The sequence below is a fragment of the Rhynchophorus ferrugineus genome, unplaced genomic scaffold (genome assembly GCF_030347505.1).
Source record: "Rhynchophorus ferrugineus isolate W39M unplaced genomic scaffold, kcgeb_rfMv2 rfM9, whole genome shotgun sequence".
Taxonomy (NCBI): domain Eukaryota; kingdom Metazoa; phylum Arthropoda; class Insecta; order Coleoptera; family Curculionidae; genus Rhynchophorus; species Rhynchophorus ferrugineus.
Window position 1 is genome coordinate 39648122 of NW_027472588.1, and position 19534 is coordinate 39667655.

Genomic DNA, 19534 nt, shown 5'->3' on the forward strand with positions numbered 1-19534 from the left:
GTAATAATAATAATAATAAAGATTGTACTAAGCGTATCTAATAAAGATGTAAAAAAATATTGGGAATTAATCGATTAGTGGTTAACTGACTAAGTGAAATTTGATGAAAAAATATATGAATTACATGTATTATAATGTTACAATAAATTGTATTTGATAACAATATTTTTCTCTCATTATTTTATTTATATTAGTACTTTGTTATATGTCTAAAGACAGAATAAGCTAAAAGTCAAAGTTGATGGGACAACAGAGATCTTTTGATAACATTTAATACAATTTTAAGACGTAAACATTCCTTGCAATGTCATTGCTTTATTATCAAATAATGCGTGTTAAAGTCCTTTAGTTTTTGCGAATATTCGAAAAATGTCGTATATTATCTTTGTTCTTGACCTGTTTATTTCTAAAGGTTCTTTTCAAAATTGCATTCTTAAGCTACACAATGAGAGACATTCACCATGTATGATGAACCACTGAATAATATAAAATGGAAACGTACTTATTATTGCATCGACGTTGTAGCAATGAAGGTTGAGAAGTTACGTATCTGAGTTGGTTTATCTATGCCTGACATGCATTTTCAACAAATAAAAAGAAAATTATTGGCGTTTACTCTTAGTCTGAATACTAATTTATGGGTTGATATAAGATTTGTTGCGTCGTTTACTTGAAACAATTAATAGCATGCAATTTTAATTATGATGTAATGTAATATTTTGTTTCAAATATATTTCCAAATGTCACAAGGAAACTGGATTAGATCTATTGAAGGAATTGCCAATTTAATACCGTTAGAAGGATACCTGTGAAGGGGATCAGCCATATCTAGTCTCTATTTTATATTTTTCTTTCTTCAGTCTTTCTATTAATCTCTTATTTTTTGTCATAAAGAAACAGCTTGACACTTTTAAGATATATTACTGTATATTTTTAGTTCTATAATAGTATTTTTTTTCCTTCAGTTTTTCTATTAATCTCTTCTTTTTTCTTGTAATTTTTTTACTATTAACGTTCTGTTGACTCCTTGTTCTATATATTGTAACGTTTTTATTTTAGTTAAAGGGCAACCCTTTTTGTTTTCTTTATTTTTTATTGTCGTCTTTTCTTTTTATTTGGTTCTTCCTTTTCCTCTGCGTCTTTTGTTTTCTCTTTGTTCTTTCTGATCTCCTCATTTTCCGCTTCCACTCTTTATGAATAATCAGTTCTTTATGAATCCACAGTTACAGTAAATATGATATTAATAATTGTTTTTATCTTTCTTTTTCTAGGCATCCTGGAATTATTATATGAATACCTTTTAAATTGTTCTTGTTCTCTAGTATTTCTATTTTTTTCGTAGTCAGTGTTAGGGTATTAGGTTCCTTTCTTTAAGGGAGTTTTCTAGTCTGGAATTTCATTTTTAGTGTTATCGAATTGAAAAGGCTGATAGCAGATTTCAAATAATTTGGTTCAGCAGAATTTGAGATATCATGTCAACTGTCTAGAAACAAGTCGTTTCCAGAAAAAACGCCTTTAAAGCTGCGTTTTAGGGTATTTTCTTAGGGGTTAGGCTTAATCTATCTTTTCAAAATTCTATACTGGTAAATTAAGTGCAGACTGATACTGTTTAAAGAGTACCAGTTGGGAACCACTTAATGTGCATAACATTGGGTTCAATTGCTCCATAATTTCTAAGATATATCAAAATTGTATCGTAGTGTAATTAATAATTTTTTTATATCGATTATATTTAACAGTAGATATATTTGTTAAATATCATCGTTGAATTATTTAAGTTTAACTGAGTAGGACTGGTAACTGTAACCTATATTTGACCATAATTTAATGGCAAATAAATGATTAAACCCACGTAGATTCGCAAGAGACATTGCTCGTTCAGCTAGTAATTTCGTGATATGGTTGCTAAATTTTTCTCACGCCAGTCAGCGTAACGCGATGCACCTGCTTCAACATTAACGATAGGCACCCATGGCACCATATGTTAAAATGGAAGGGGGGAGGCTTCCAAAATCAGTAGCTTCTTTTCGTTTCATTTACATATCCACTACGAATTAGTATCTATTGTTGGGTTTATTGAAGTTTAAACACGTTTTTCTTGTAGTACCATTTAATAGCTTCCGGTGACATGGAGTAGTATTCGCGTTGACGTTATAATTAGTTGCATGCCAAAATGTTGGTTTTGAGCAATAATGATATTTTTTAAATTAATTACATCTTACATTAGATATGCTTAATACAATCTTAATTTACAAATTAATTTATTACTACTGTTCTGTTGTATTTGCATAAATACTTCAATCATCAATAATTAAAATAAAATTAAACTACTTTAGCTTAAGTTAAGAGTAACATTTATAAACGGTACAAGTTTGTGTGGTTTGGTTCGCTTCACTCTTCTGATTTCCTGCGTGTTGTCTGCTGTGGAAGCTGTGTTGCTTCCACGGTGCTGAGATTTAGCAACTTTATTTATTGTTTGAAAGTGAAATCTTGGATCACTTCGTATATCCATTTGATTTCGAGGTCATCGTGTAGCTCTTCGTTGGTTATATAGCGATAAGTATTGGTAATTAATCGTAGAACTTTGCTTTGGGTGCGTTGGATTACTAGTTGGTTTGATGTTTTAGTGCAACTCTATATTTGCACCCCATAGGTCCAAATTTGCTTCATGATTGACTGATAAACCGATCTCTTTGATTTTAGGGCAAGTTGAGAGCATCTTCCGACTAACCAGTACAGTTTGTTGATTTTGAGTCAGATCTGCTTTGCTTTTTGTCTAACATGATGGTTTTACTTTAATCTCCGGAAATAATTGAAATTTTGGAAAGTCCTTTTAAGGGCATATTCTTAAAGGATTACGGTTTCTAAATATTTTTAAAAAAATCTGTTTTTTTTCAAGTTTCTAGGCTAGAATATCACCTTAATATATAGATTTATGGATATGATTTAGTGTAAATCGTTATTTATTGCCTTTTGATAGAAAATTGTAAACATAGGACTGATTCATACAGATTGATATCTATTGTTTTATAGATTTGTTGGTTACATTGTATTACAGCTACTGTATTTTACTCGTAATTTGAACCACATCCTGTCATATGTTTTGTTGTCAGTTTTTGGTACATCTGATGTGTAAGCGGTGAACAGTTTAACACAACTCGCTTAAGTTGAATCAGATATTTAGTAAAATTGATAAATAAAACGGGTTTCTTGAAGAGGTTTTTATAACTTGTTTTATGTTAGGAATGTCGCTGTGTGTAAGTTCCTGGAAGAATGGATGCTTTCCCTTCTGCTAGTACTGGATTCACTAAAGCAAGAGGTAATAAATCGAACAACTTTGTTTTGCCAGCTTTTGATCACTAGTCGGTTTAATGGTTTAGTGCAACGCCATATTTGCACTTCATAAGCACCAACCTAATTTTATAATCAGTTGGAAGACGACTTGGCTCTTCATTAATGACCATATAAGTTCATCAAAATAGTGTAGATATATTAAAGAATGTGTTAGTGTGTTAGACCGAGAATTTTTCATCCGGTGCGCCGAGAGACGGATTCAATTACCGATACAAAATGCGCTCTTAATTCAACGTTCTAATATACGACCAATTTAATTCGCTGTAACCGTTTTTGTTACTAACAGTAATAAATAATAAAACAGTTTTTTACATTCGAATTAGTTCCAGCATACTACCGGCGACATGACCGCCGGTACGCTTCATTCAACTTTTTATGGTCCGGCCGCGATAGCTCTCTAACGAACGTTTCGTCCTCCTCTCGCTGGAACAGTCTTGCAATTGCGATTCCGATTTTCATTTTTTCTCCGCGACGTGTTTACCCGAAATGTCATTCACTTACTTGGCGGGTAATTGCACGTGTTGTAACTGTTGACAAGGTTTACTGAAACAGTTATTAAACTGGACGGCTATCATAACATTTCAACGGAATGTTTGTGTGTTCGGGTGGGATATGAATACGACACTGTAAGCAGTCGCACTCGCCAAATTAAAGGAAACGAACCTCTTGTATAAAATATAAATAGAATACTCCCGGTAACATCAAAATACGGCATTTTTGAAGGATATAATGTAATATATGTGTTAAAATATTTGTAACAAAAAAATTGAACCGACTGATGAACTCGTTAAAAATTAAAAAATAATCAAACTTAGGTTTTTAACACAAAAAATGTTTTGAAATAAAATACGTACATAGTAATCGTTGCAATAACTAAATAAACATAAACAAAAATCTTATTTAACCTATCTACTACAGGTATTTTATATTCTACATACAACTTAGCTTAATAACAGTTCAATTGAAAAGTCCCCGACCTGACCCATAGATGGCGCTACTAGAATTAAATCCATATGTTTTTTAGTTAGCCTTAACCCTCAAAAGATGCGTGTATAAATTTGACAGCTGTCGGATCATTAGTTTGTGAATTATAGCATTTTGAGTGAAGCAACTTTTGTTATTGTGAAAAAATGGATAAAAAGAAATTTCGCGTGTTGATAAAATATAGCTTTTTGAATGGAAAAAATACAGTTGAAGCAAAAACTTGACTTGATGCCGAGTTTGCGGACACTGTCCCAGGAAAATCAACCATTAAGGATTGGTATACTAAGTTTAGACGTTGTGAAATCAGCATCGAAGACGGTGAATGCGATGGACGTCCCAAAGTGGTTGTTACCGACGAAAACATTAAAAAATCCACAAAATGATTTTGAATGACCGTAAATTGAAGCTGAATGAAATAGCAGACAGTCTAAAGTTATCAACTGAACGTCTACATCATATCATTCACGAATATTTGGGTATGAGAAAGCTCTGTGCGAGTCCACTTTTGACAAAAACAACGACGAGTTGATGATTTGGAGCAGTGTTTGAAGATGATGAAGCGTAATAAACCCGGGTTTTTGCATGACAATGAATGAAACATGGCTCCATCATTTCTCCGAAGTCCAATCGACAGTCATCCGAGTGGACTGCACATGAGGAACCCGCTCTAAAGCGTGGGAAAACGCAACAGTCGGCTGGCAAGTTTATGGCGTCTGTATTTTGGGATGCGCATGGAATAATTTTCATTGGCTACCTTGAAAAAGGAAGGACCATGAACAGCGACTATTACATAACGTTATTGGACCGTTTGAAGGACGACATCACCGAATAACGGCCTCATTTGAAGAAAAAGAAAGTGCTGCTTCACCAAGACTATGCACAATGCTTCGAATTGGTTCCCCATTCACCGTATTCTCCAGATCTGGCCTCCAGTGACTATTTCCTGTTCTCAGATCTAAAAAGAATACTCGCTATGAAGACATTTTCATCGAATGAAGAGGTAATCGCCGAAACGAAGGCCTATATGGGCCGGGGACTTTTTAATTGACCTGTTATGTACCTAGACCTATTTAACTATTTACAATATTATTTTAACTATTACCAACTGACAACTTTGAAGTCAGTACCGAGCAACACATTAGATTTATTTTGTCCGTAATTTAATTTTGTGTATATGTCACAAACTTTTGATTTTTTTTTCATAAATGTTTGTATTTTTATTTGTTTAATATAATTGTATGCAAAATTCTGGCAGCGGAGCATTGTAGCGGCCTTGAGGCATGTCGAATTTTACATCGTGGAATAACGGTCTACAAAATATCCAGAAATATAATCCCAGATGTTGAACACGGGCGGGGTGCCAGCAGCGCCTACTAGAACCCGATAACGAATAGCTGGCAACCCCGGGGCGTTTATCTGGGATGTTATTGAAGGATATTTCCAATCATTCAGTAACCGACCATCGTTCGGTTTAGACGTGCTACCAAGAAGTGCTAGACTGTCCAAGCCTCGTCACCAGGTAACACCGCTGCCATCCGTTTTATCTAATTGTATTATTCACATTGTTTATATAGCCAGTAAATAACGGTCACATAATGTAAACACCACTGTTTCATTTCGTTTTGCCTCCATTCACCGAGTCATATAACTTACCCTAAATATTTAATATTACTTTTTTGGCAACGTGGAAGCTACCGACGTTACAATTTTGTAATATTACAGTATTTTCGTCACTGCATTACAGAAATGTTTTGCTTCATGTATTTAAAAATGTAAAATTCTTGGAATGTCTGGTAACATTGTATAGGATTCTCAGAAATAAAGGTAGTCATCTTCAAAAACGGACAGGTAGACCGCGAATGAGGACTGTTAAACACAATGAATCGAACAGAAAATGTTACTTTTTCGGTTGATATTTCGATCACACTGTAAAATCGAAGAAAAGTTGCCAACATGTACAGAAAACTGGTAATATTTTTTTAATATTATTTATTTTGGCAGTCTTGCAATAATTGTTTGTTATCCTAATTTCCCTCGGTTTTTAAATTACAACCTACTTATTCTACCATCGGCACTGACTTCATTGAACTAGATCAAATGGTTTTACTCTCTAACTTGTAACTAATCTTCTGTCTAAACCATCATTATCTAGGATCTGGAGAAACTCAACATTGATGTGCTCATGAAACCTCTGTTTATATCTTTGGACATAGTCCTTGACCGTTTCTATTTTTAGGTTCTTATACAGATTGTCCTTACGAATGGAGCATCAACAATACCTCGCAGTACCTTGTTCTGGAATCTTTGTATAGTATTTCTATTGTTTTGGCAATAATATTTAATATTTCGATTACTCTCTCGATTTTTGTGTAAAAATATTTCCGTTCATTAATAAAAAAGTCATTTTTAATTATATCATTGATTAGTTTTTTTCCATGACTAGGTATATGTTTTGATATACCTAGTCATAGAAAAATTACAGTTAAATTTAAAAATTACAGAATAAAGTACAAATTTTTTGACTATTTGCGAAAACAGTCGAAACAGTCGATAGTTCTCAACGCTACTTCAAATTTTATCGACAGCTTGAGCATTATCTAAAACTTTTGCAGAACAAATTTATATTCTACTTCTATTTTCACTCCGAAGTCCAATCGACAGTCATCCGAGTGGGCTGCACACGATTAACCCATTCCAAAGCGTGGGAAAACGCAACAGTCGGCTGGCAAGGTTATGGCGCCTGTATTTTGAGATGCGCATGGAATAATTTTTACTGACTACCTTGATAAAGGAAGAACCATCAACAGCGACTATTACTTAGCGTTATTGGACCGTTTGAAGGACGAAATCGCCGAAAAACGGCCGCATTTGAAGAAAAAGCTGCTTCACAAAGACAATGCACCGTGTCACAAGTCAATGAAAACTATGGAAAACATCTATGAATTGGGCTTCGAATTCGAATCGGCCTCATCCACCGTATTCTCCAGATCTGGCTCCCAGCGACTATTTCCTGTTCTCAGATCTCAAAAGAATGCTCATTGGGAAGAAATTTTCGTCGAATGAAGAGATGATCGCCGAAATTGACGCCTATTTTGAAGCAAAGGACAAATCGTACTACAAAATGGTATCGAAAAGTTGGAGGGTCGCTATAATCAGTGTATCATTCTTAACGGGAATTATGTTGAATAAAAAAAAACTAATTTTGCCAAAAAAATGTGTTTTACTATAGTAGGCCGGGGACTTTTCAATTGATCTGTTATATAAACATCAAGTAGCCCGTACTACTAAGAAAGTTTCATATCTTTAATCTGATCTTAACCAAGCAATAAATACTGCGATGTACATTCGCTATGTACAAATAAAATTATAATAGCAGATTATAAATCTGTTCGCGTTTCACTTTTGCTGGTTTAACGGCCTAATTTTATGGCCCAAAAAGACGGGTGATATAATATTAACTCCTCGTTAAAAACGGGAATTACAGACGGGGGACGGGATTGCCTACTAATTGGAGCTAGAATTTATTTAGCATTTAATTTTAACCAGTTGCTTTTTTAATTAACTGGAAATTATCTTGGTGCGTCGTAAATATATTGCACAAAAATGTGTTTATTCTTTGTAAACTCATTTAATTAGATGTCATTTATTGTGAAATAATGAATTATCATCATTGTTATTAATTTGTTTTGATAACTTTGTTTCTTAAAACAATAAGGCAGATTATATATTTATATATTTAGTTTTACTTGCAAAAATAAAAAATGACTGTATGGGTTTAATTATTGGAAATTTTTTCTGATATAATTTATGACCAATAGAACCAATTTTTGGATTACTTTGTGTTTTCTAGAATAAAAGTTTTAAGGAAATATATAAATTAATTTTATAAAACATAAAGCATCATTAGTATTCATTAGTATTTTTGCTGTATAAGTCAATATTAGACCCATTTGGACCTATGGTATTGAACTGTGGGATACTACTAGCAAGTCTAACATAGATATCCTCCAGAGGTTCCAAAATAAAGTGTTGCGAGTCCTCGTCGATGCCCCATATTACGTGTCCAACAAACTGATTCAGCCCGATATCTTAGAACCCATAACGAGTGTGATTTGAAGGGTTAGTGCGAAGTACTCTGAAAGACTATTAGTGCATCCCAATTCACTCGCCAAACAGTTAAATGTGCGCGATGACAGTGAAGTGTGTAGCTCAAACGCAAACTACCATACGAACTGATTAATAGACACATAGGATGAGATTTAATAATCTCTAGAATAAGTTAGAATAGTCTTTAGAATAAGTTAGAATAGACTTTAAAATAAGTTTTAATGGTATATAGAATAATATTTAGATTATAAGTTGTACAGCAGATCACTTACTGAAGTGATCTACATATTAGGATGATTATATTATTTTATATAACACAAAATCATAAAATAATACTTACTTCCCACGGGAAGATTGTTAACGTTCTAAGAGATTAATAAAAAAAATTATTATCATAATATTTAAAGAATCGTGTTATTAAGATCAAAACAGCAGATTAGATCAGACTTACAATCAAAGAACTATAGTGGCTGGCCGGAGGATAGTCCCAACTTGTCTCAGGATCAAGGAGATCGCTTTGTTAATCTATTATAAAGACTGTTTGGATTTATGGGGTGCAAATATGGGGTTGTATTAAAATCTTAAACGCGCTAGTTATCCAACGCTGCCAAAACAAGATTCTAGCACACGATGCTCTAGAAATTTAATGGGTCTACTAAATTATGCAAGATTTCGTCTTAAAACATGAAATAAAGTTACTACGGCAACGTGGAAGCAATACAGCTGCTGGTCAATGAGCAGCACATCGGAAGGTTGAAGCGAACCAAACCACGCGAACTTGTATAGTACATAAGCGTTACTCTTGACTCTAGCTTAAATAGCTTTTTTATATATATAGAAATACATATTGATCTATTAATCACCTTGCATATCTATCAATGCAAGTATCATAAAATACTAGTAAATAAACTTGTAATGTAAGATTAAAACTAATATCTAGTGATGGCAAAGTTCAGGCATACTTAAGTTTTTAAAACTCAATATTGTGTTAATATAAATGAATGATATATGGTCATATTTTACTTATACCTGTCATATGATGTGATATCAGTACCAGGTAACAAATAAGTGAAATAAAATGAGTAACATTGAAACACGAATCGAAAAGAAGAAGCTATGAATAATAAAGCCAGAAATGCCAATAGTCCCAAGCAAGTGACTCAGCACGTAATCCGTACAGGCCGAGAGCCAATGCATATTTGCCATCGAGTTTAAAAGAATTTCATCCGCCAGCTGGTATTCGTTATTTTAAAAGAAGAAATCCCATAACGACCGAAAACTTGTTACTTGTTATACGACTCTGTATATATTGAAATTTTTCCTATTACATTGTCTTTACGTCAAAATTATTTGATACAAATCAGTTGATGTATCAACTATTTTAACTAATTTCATTAAATTTAATTATTTTTTTTTATAATGCATATTTTTACATAATGAAGATACATATAGTCTGTTTAAAGTTATTTTGTACAAACGTCATTTAAATTTGTGACATCAAAACGTCGTAATGTGGTCGCATCAACTCCGAGTTTTAGTTCAGTTTGGCTTTGACATACATCAAAATTCCAATCCAAATAATATAATTGAACAAAAATTTTATCAAACATAATTTATTCTAACATTATAGTACATCTAAAAACTACAGTTAATTATAAAGCCACAATAGTTTATAGGTTAGAGTTATAACCTCTTATCACTATTGTTTTCAAGAATTTTGCATACGTCTGACAACCGGACGACTTTGACAGGCTCATTCTTTTACGTATTCGAACTAATCAGACACCAACTGGAATAAAATGAGAAGAAAAATATTGTCTGATTCTAAGACGAATTTACAAGTTACGGCAAACGTCTTGATGACGTTTGTACAAAAAAACTTTGAATAGACTATATATTTCATTGCATGTTGTTCATTTAGCTGGATAAAAAATTACGAAAAATTTAGTATAACTTTAGATAGAAAGTAATTATACATCTCATGATTGGATGCTGCGTGGGTATTTTAAAAGTTGTCCCCACACTTCTTGTTCAACAGCAGAGCAAAGAACAACATTACCCCAAAAAATAATGACTGTCAACAGCATTTAGCTAGAAAGAAGGAATTTTCGTTGAAGTATTTAAATTATTTAAAGAAGTTTTTGAAGAATGCGAATGTACCCAATCATAAACTTATCCTAGCTGATATAATAGACAAATTCGTCTTCGAAAATATGTTTTTTTGCATGAGTATCTGGATTTTTTTCTCCATATAGCTTAGGTAATATGAGAGAAGAACAAGGGAAAATGTTTTGTTCACACTTCGACGAAATGACACATAATGAAAAGTGACGCTTGTCTGTGTGGCCTTAACATGACTACAAATGTACCAGATGTGATATAATACAGAGTAACACCTTGTTTTGTAAATCCTTTAAAATTAATTTGTAGGCCTATCATTTTAGTAACCTTTGTAACGTCATTAAAAATTGTGAACATATAATGTGCCATTCTTGCAATATACCATCACGTTAGACAAAAAGCAAAACACATTAGAATCAAAATAAAACAACTATACTGGTTAGTCGGAAGATACTCTCAACTTGATCTAAAATCAAAGAGGTTGATCTATAATATAATTATAAAGCCAATTGGGACCTATGGGGTGCAAATATGGGGTTGCACTAAAAATTCAAATCAGTTAGTCATACAGCGCTGTCAAAACAAGGTTCTTCGATTGATTACCAATGCCTATCGCTATGTAACCAATGAAGAACTGCACGATGACGTGGAAATCAAATGGATTTGTGAAGTTATCCAAGATTTCGCTTTGAAACACGAACGAAGATTACTAAATCATACTAACGTGGAAGCAATACAACTGCTGGACAGCGCGCAGGATGTTAAGAGATTGAAACGAACAAAACGATACGAACTTGTATAAAGTGTATACATTTAGTGTAAACTATAGCTACAAGTTAATAATTAATAAATAATTATAATTTTATAATTGAGGAATACATACTGATGTATTTTCTCGCACTCGTCTTGCTTGTTAATTAATCCAAGTACATAGGAAAAGTAGTAATAAATTAATTGTAAATTAGGATTGTACTAAGCGTATCTAATAAAGATGTTATAAAAAAATTCTTATAATATTTCAGGTAAAAAACTGATATCAAATGCGATGTCATCGCCCAGAATTATATACGATTTAGGTAAATTAGCTTAAAATTTCTTTACAGAATTTTTTTGTTCTGCCTCTATTATAGCGGTGTCGGCCATCGAGAAAAATATCGATATATCGGATAGAAAAAAAATTATTTACAATTAAGTACCAAAATATGACAAATCTTTAAAATTAAGTACCAATTTAAAAGGTTTGTTAAAAATAATTGAATAGTTTTTTTCTAGTGTTTAAGAAACTTGGCATCCCTAATCTATTAGCAGAACCTACACCTACCTTTCATTAAAACAAGGTAATATTAAAAACTTTTCGGTTTTTCCAGAATATTCTAACGAAATATGCTTACATACACTTTTTTTTGTGTCCACTGTATCTACTCCACTTGTTTGTGATCTATGAGAATTCAATAAAATTCTATAAATTTCGCTATCATTTCGGTATTATAAAATTTTTTAAACTTGTAAATTTATTTTTTATTTTAACATTATCAATATAAAATTTTTTAATTCTTGTTAGTGGCTACTTTTACTGAGTAACTGGATATTATCACTCCCGATATTTTTGACACTGCATCACTGGACACATCACTACTGCATTCAGCTGCCATCTATTAGTAGCCTTTTGTGAGATTTTCAGCAAGCGGTATCATTTAGTTTGTGTTTGACAGCAATTAACAGCAGACAATCTCCAGAATTTAACATAAATGGAGAAAACTGATTTTTTTGGTGCCCAAACTAAATCTCACTAAAACCGTTTCAATGGTTAAGAAGTGGATTCAGCCAATGGGACAGACTCGTTATTGATTTGAATAAAGAATGGTGGCATTCAGCGAAAAGGTGCTGTTCCACCATGGCAAACTGCTATCCCATCCAGCATATTCTCCAAATTTGGCCCCCTGTGACTATTTTCTGTTTCCAAACCTGAACAAATGGCTGGATAGTAAGATATTTTGGTCGAATGAAGAAGTCATTCCGAAAACAAACGGCTTTGTCAAGAAACAAAGTTTGAGTTAATAAAAGAAGTATGTCATTGAAATAGTCCTGTACTGCTGCTCTCGTACCTTGGTAGCAAGTGTGGTTTTGGCGGATTACTACTGTACTTTTTTTTTGATAACATCTTTATTAGATATGCTTAGAATCTTAATTATAAATTAATATATTACTACATTTCATTTGTACTTGAATTAATTCACAAGAAAGACGAGTGCGAGATAAATACATCAATGTATTCCTCAATTATAAAATTATAATAACTTAAGCTATAGTTTACACAAAGGTATAAACTTTATATATGTTCGTATGGTTTGGTTCGCTTCAATCTTCTGATATTCTGTCCAGCAGTTGTATTACTTCCACGTTAGTATGATTTAGTAATATTTTTTCGTGTTTTAAGACGAAATCTTGGATAACTTCGCAAATCCTTTTGATTTCCAGCTAATTGTGCAGTTCTTCTTTGGGTATGTAGCGATAGGCATTGGTAATTAATCGAAGAATTTTGTTTTGATAACTACTGTACTAACTGTGATATCACTCTTGTTTTTCTGTAATTATTAAAACTTCTCTATTACAATTCACAGATATGTATCAACTATCTACATCGCATTACATAGTCTGTTGATCTCACTCAAAATAAAAAAAAGAAAAGTGTTTTTTTCGTCGATTCGACGCGGTGGACTTCCCACGAAACATTCGCCTTCCTTCCTGAGCCAACGGTTCTTTTTACACTAACCCACGTCAATTATTTTATTGTTTACCATCTCGGGAGCGTTGCTATTAAAAACAAGTAGATGACCATTGAGATACGTCAATGAATCGGCGAACCGCACTACGGTCGAGTAAACCGTTCCTGTGTGAATTATTCGCAATTAGTTATTATTTAATAGTATTAAGAGAGTCATTTTTATTACTATATGTTCTACATTGGGTATACTTCTGTTCTGTTGTACTTGCATCAATACATAAATATTATATTCATAACATAGATTTAGTTTTAAGTTTGGTAACCTAATCTTTGTGTTTTTGGGTGTAGAGAATCCGAAAATGGTATCTGTTTTGTCATAGGATGATACGTTCTTACTATACGACTAGAAAAATATTATCTTTTTTACAAAGTATTAACTTCTGTATCTAATCTACACTGCTGATATCCCTACAACAACAGAAACAGTACTTGGGAACATTTGTTATTATGGAAAAATATATAACTCTGCTTGAGACTGTAGAAAAAGCACGAGTAGCAGTCAGCAGTCTACAAATGGACTAGAGAGTGGAAAATATAGATACAAAATACAAGACATTGGTTTATCAGTGAATCATAAAGTCATTTTGGACCTATAGGGTGCAAATATGGGGTTGCACTAAGACATCAAACCAACTAGTAAACCAACGCACCCAAAACAAAGTTCTACGGTTAATTACCAAAGTTTATTGCTACGTAATCAACGAATGGATATAGGAAGTGATCCAAGACTTCGCATTAAACCATGAAATAAGGTTGCTAGATCACACCAACGTGGAAGCAATACAGCTAGGAAATCAGAAGATTGAAGCGAACCAAACCAAACCAAATTGTATAGTATATAAGAGTATTCTTAACTTTAACTTAAGTAGTTTAGTATTGTTTTAATTAGGCAACTATCTGTTGATGTATTAATCTGATTGTACTAAGCATATCTAATACAAGATCTTAATTAAAAAAATCTTCCTCGAGTGATTTTACAAATTGCTTCACAAATCCCAATTTTTTGAGCAGTGGTGGTAAAAGAACTTTATGTACAGGTACCAATGTCTCTTGGAGGACATACTTTTCATCAATTTTCAGCTCCCTCGGTGACCAACTGGATATTTGCTAGCCCACTGATATATTATAGAGGCGAAAAGTAAGGGAATTTGATATACCCGGCTTATTCTCCATCGTTCATACACAATATTTTGATTGTCTTCATATGATTGTAGTTTTCTCTGAGGTGTACAGAATAACCTACAAGAACAGAAGCATAAAAACCGGGAGTGTCAAGCAGAACGCAGAAAGCTTTTACAGAACTGCTATAGGGTTTTGGAAGTTAAAAGCATCCATCAAACCTTCTATATTGGTGCAATAAGCCAATTCCTAACGTCCCAAAATATATTGAAATCAGCTGAAAATACTCGGGTAACACAATGGAAACTAAAAACGATAACATTTACCGAACTGTTGACCGACTGATGATAAAGTCATAAATTAGGTAGTTTTGTATGAAGCAATTTATCAGTTTCGTTTTCGTGTTATAGATAAGGCAACACTATAATAATTAAGATAGCCATGACTCACTATATTGCCAAATGTGTTCATTTTAGCGAATAAAGGATTTTTTAATATGTCAGCTATTAAGTATAAGGAAATTGAAGTTGTGGAAGGCTTTTCAGGTGTGACACATATCCAATAGCGATGTATTTTGCTTAATCTGTTCTTGGTGAGTGGTGGTCGATAATATATTTCAAATATGGACGAATTTTATGGTGTATAAATAAAGAATATATATGTTTTTATAAAGACATAAACACTGTAAAAGTAAAATACTGTATAGTTCAATATAAAGATTACGCAACATTTGACTTGACACTTTTTCCACATATATAGTCGTGAAACTTTCAAGATTTCCGTCACAACTTCATGAAAATTAAAAGGATTATAAAGAATAGTGTCTAATAATTTTTACACACAGTTTTTAGCTTCCAAAATATACAATGAAATGTGTGTTTTCATATAAGTGAATTTCTGTTTATGTCTCATATCTTAAAAATTATAAACTGTAAAGCAATTTAATATGGATTTTCCTTTCTTTTAACTGAAAATACATATATTTTTTTTGATATAACCGTGAAAATTTACGATATTTTACAGTTTTCAAGTTTTTGTTTTTGTTTTTTCAAGACCGGATGTCTTCTGGGATGATTTCTAAAGTTGGTCACTCGCCAGTCGGTAGGCTTAATGTTGAGAACCGTGGTTCGGAGCCCACGTTAAACTTTAGGCCCAGTCCAGATAAACCCATAGTTGGCAAAAGGAGACTTTAAAGTATATATAAAAAAAAATCAAAATATTTATGTGACAATAAACTCTGTAAAAGAAAAGAACAAGATATAAAAAATATTATCGACACAAGCCTTTTACATTTTTTACATATACTAACATACATAGTGAGATAGGTCAGAGGGAGCTAAATCTGGAAAACAACTTACATGTTGAAACCATTGGTACTTTTGCTGACGAGATGGATTCACGCAGTTCCATGCCCTGAGATAAGAGTGACATTCCCAAGTATCATTCACAGTGATGAAATAACACATAAAACAATTTAAAAAAAATCAAAGTCGAATGCGTTTTGTTCCATTGTTAGCTATATCTTTACAAATAAATGATGCTCCATGAGCTTATTGTACAATATTTAAAATCAGTACAACAACCCAACCTCTGCGTTAATATCAGACCGACAAAAACTGCGTAATATGACTTTGATGACTTAAACAGTTATGTGGAAGAAATTTGCCTTGAATGTCCGGCTCTTTTTTTGCATTATAGCTCGAGAAATGACGTGATGTAGTGGTTTTGTATAGCACTGGTTACAGCAATGGAAGTCGTCAGAGGTACGGTATGCTTTTTAAATGGATATGCGTGGGGGATAGTGATAAATTCTTTTCGATTTATTATGTCTATTTTTAAGATATTTTAAAAGATTACGAGGAGTGAATATATTCGAATATAATAGTTCATTAAGTTTATGTTTTAATACGAAAACAAGTGTACAAATATTAACATGCATTCTGACTGATATTGAGGTTATTTTGAGGTTAACGAGAGTAAATCACTGCATATTGAATTCACCTCCAACCAAAGTCCTGAGAAGTATTATGGAGGTACTCAGGTACTCAGATACTACAGGAGCAACAACTGACTAACCTAATAACTGTCACACTGAACTACGACGTAGACACAAAATATAGAGAATATAAAAAGGTATCCTCAATGAGCGCATGTGAAACAGTTTTGTGTATATATTGAAGTGGCTTAGACATATTTAACTTTCAGAAGTTGTTTTAGAAAGCAGGACGTACAGTAGGGGTGTTTATATTTTGTGGAATTAGTTAAGAATTTACTGGATATTTCGAACCTTTTTGGTAATTATTAACATTTTATATTAACTATTAATTCTAATATTATTCTAAATAGTTGGGAACTATGGACTGAAAAGGACTATCGACTGTTTAGTAATTGATTACTTACTATCGACCGTTTGAGTCGTTATTTTTGGTTCGACTGATTTTACTACTTTTTACAAGTGACTGTTTTCAGTTGCTATTTTCGGTTCGACTGATTTTGTTACTATTTACTATCGACTGTTTCAGTCGTGTACTTTTAGTTACGATTTTTGGTTCTACTCGTTTCAATCGACTGATTTTTTACGTTCTGACTCTGTCGTTCTAGCCGCGATCTTGACAAAAATGTACCCAATTTATGCTTACATAGATTTATATGTAATATATATAGTTTTATTAATTTTTCTTGGTAGTTTGCTTGTAAATGTAAACAATATATTGTATATTAATATAGCACCATTTTTGAACGATATTTTTCAAGATTATTAATGTAATTGCGAATGATAAATAGTAAGATACTTTTGACTCTTTTTATGGCAATAATAGGTAATATCTCCATAACTCTATCGATTTTATTTAAAAAAGCTCTAGTAGTTATTGTGCCATCATTTTTAATTATGTCATAATTAGTTTTTTTTTCTATGATTAGGTGAATGTTTAATTTTTATTTAGTGTTTATGGTTACTGTACATCTTTAGTTTTTAGGTTTTGTTTAAATTCTATTGTATTGTCTATATTTATTGTAGTATATTATTTAAAAACAGCAATTAACATATTAAAAGACGACAAGACATTCCATAGAAAATTTCCATTCCTTTTTACAGACCCACAGAACATTCAAATATTAAAGTAATTCTACTTCGTTTAAAATGAAATTATAAATTATATGTTAATAGTATTCAGTAATTATTTTTTCCTTTTCTTTTTTAAAGTTAGTACGTGAAGAAGTATGTACATCTTCGTCTGACATCACTAATTGGATAAAAAAAACAGTGATTACTATTTTCAGTCGCCAGTTTTTTTACTACAGACTGTTTTACGACTATCGGCTTTTTCGACTGTTTTCAGTTAATAGTTCCCAACGTTAGTAATTATATACTTTCTATAGAAACAATTTCATTTATATACAAGGGATTTCGGTTTAATTATTTTAAGTGTCTTTTTCGAGTTGTGTTGAATCTTTCAACATGGTTGACAAAGCAAATTTAAAAAAACTTATAAGCAAACGTGTTAAATGTCGGCTTGGTTGACGCAGTGGTAAAGGCGACAGGAAGGTCCTCCTAGTGCTGTGATAGTTGCGGATTCGATTCCTGCTGGGGCATGGTCGTAAATTTATTTTTGTGTTTGTCCTTAGGCAAGAGTGTAAAAAGTGACCCCAGTCACGCCAGTAACCAGGCTGGGTAAGACCGGATTTCTTCTGGGATGATTTCTATGTTAAGTTGGTCACTCGCTATTCCGTAGGCTTAATGCTAATGTAAGCTCCTGTCGCCTGAATTGCCACTTTTTTTGGTACTTTTTTCATATTTAATGTAAGATATTCATTCGAAACGTTTGTTTCAGGGCCTAGATGATCGGTTCGTCGAACGATCGTAGGGCCCTCGAGAGGGAGGCCCTGCGAAACGTCATCAATCAATGGAACGCCAACCGATTGGACTTGTTCGAGCTGTCGGAACCCAACGAGGTGAGTACCGGAGCCGAGTATTATTTTTTCGGAAAAAAAACGGTAGTTCCGTTCGGGAAAGGGCGACGGAAAACGTTCGCGTCGGTTTTGAACGAGCGATGCGAGACAATGACTGGAAGTTTAAGGGCGAACCCCACCCTCAGGGGTACCAGTCGGAGCGAGATTCCGGTTCCAGCGTGCGTCGTACATCTATATGAGTAGTTATCGGGCCTGAGAATAAGTTTGTTTTTATCAATAATGTGTATTTTAACAATATATTCATTATTGTTTGCCAAAACGACAGTATTCTTTCAAGTACGAGGGTTCATATTTATGTATTCGCCCTAAGACGTAATTCTTACCTTATTATTCGGTAGAAATTTGAATAAATCAAGAGGATTTTTGGCTATATGTAACCGTTTTAGTCACCTAACCAATTGAGATGCCTCTAAAAACGCGTATTTCTGGAAACTACTTTTTCCGAGACGATTGACATGATATTTCAAGTTCTACCGAACCGAATTATTCGAAACTTGGTATGAACCTTCTCTATACATTCTTCTACCCTATCAAAATCGATGAAAATGGTAAATGATTTTTTTAAACAGTAAAATCCTTTTTGTAAAAAAATAATTTTTGCGATTATCGAGATTTTTGCTGTCATTTCTATAGATATATTGATATGTTAATGAAAATTACAGCGATTATAAAGAATTTTATGTTGAATTGAGGGGTAGTATAATAATTTCCCTAGAATCTTTAGTTTCCAAGATATGCATTGAAATGCAAGTGTATTTTCAAAAGATAGTAACAATTTTCAAGATTTTTGCTGTCATAGTTACATAAGTAATGACAAGTTATTGAAAATTACAGAGATTATAAAGAATGTTATATTGAATTGATGGGTAGTATAATAATTTCCCTACAATCTTTAGTTTCCAAGATATGCAATGAAATGCAAGTGTATTTTCAAGAGATAAGTGGATTTCTCATTATGTCGCATATATTAAAAATTACAAATTCTAAAATAATTTAACGTGGATTTTCCTATTTTTCTTCCCAAAATACATATATTTCGAGAGTTTTACCTTTATCGGAGACATAAAAAGATTTGGTAATGAAAATTAGCCA

General features: G+C 32.7%; 1 protein-coding gene across 5 annotated transcripts in view; it reads left to right on the forward strand.

Annotated features, from left to right (window-relative positions):
• Positions 1–19534, forward strand: part of cno (adherens junction formation factor afadin) — a 204989-nt gene that overhangs the window by 21721 nt on the left and 163734 nt on the right. For all 5 annotated transcript variants that reach the window (XM_076414990.1, XM_076414991.1, XM_076414998.1 and 2 more), the window contains exon 2: positions 18304–18424. In XM_076414990.1, the coding sequence (XP_076271105.1) occupies positions 18311–18424 (114 nt within the window). In that variant the 5' untranslated portion in view covers positions 18304–18310. The remainder of the gene's footprint in view (positions 1–18303; positions 18425–19534) is intronic.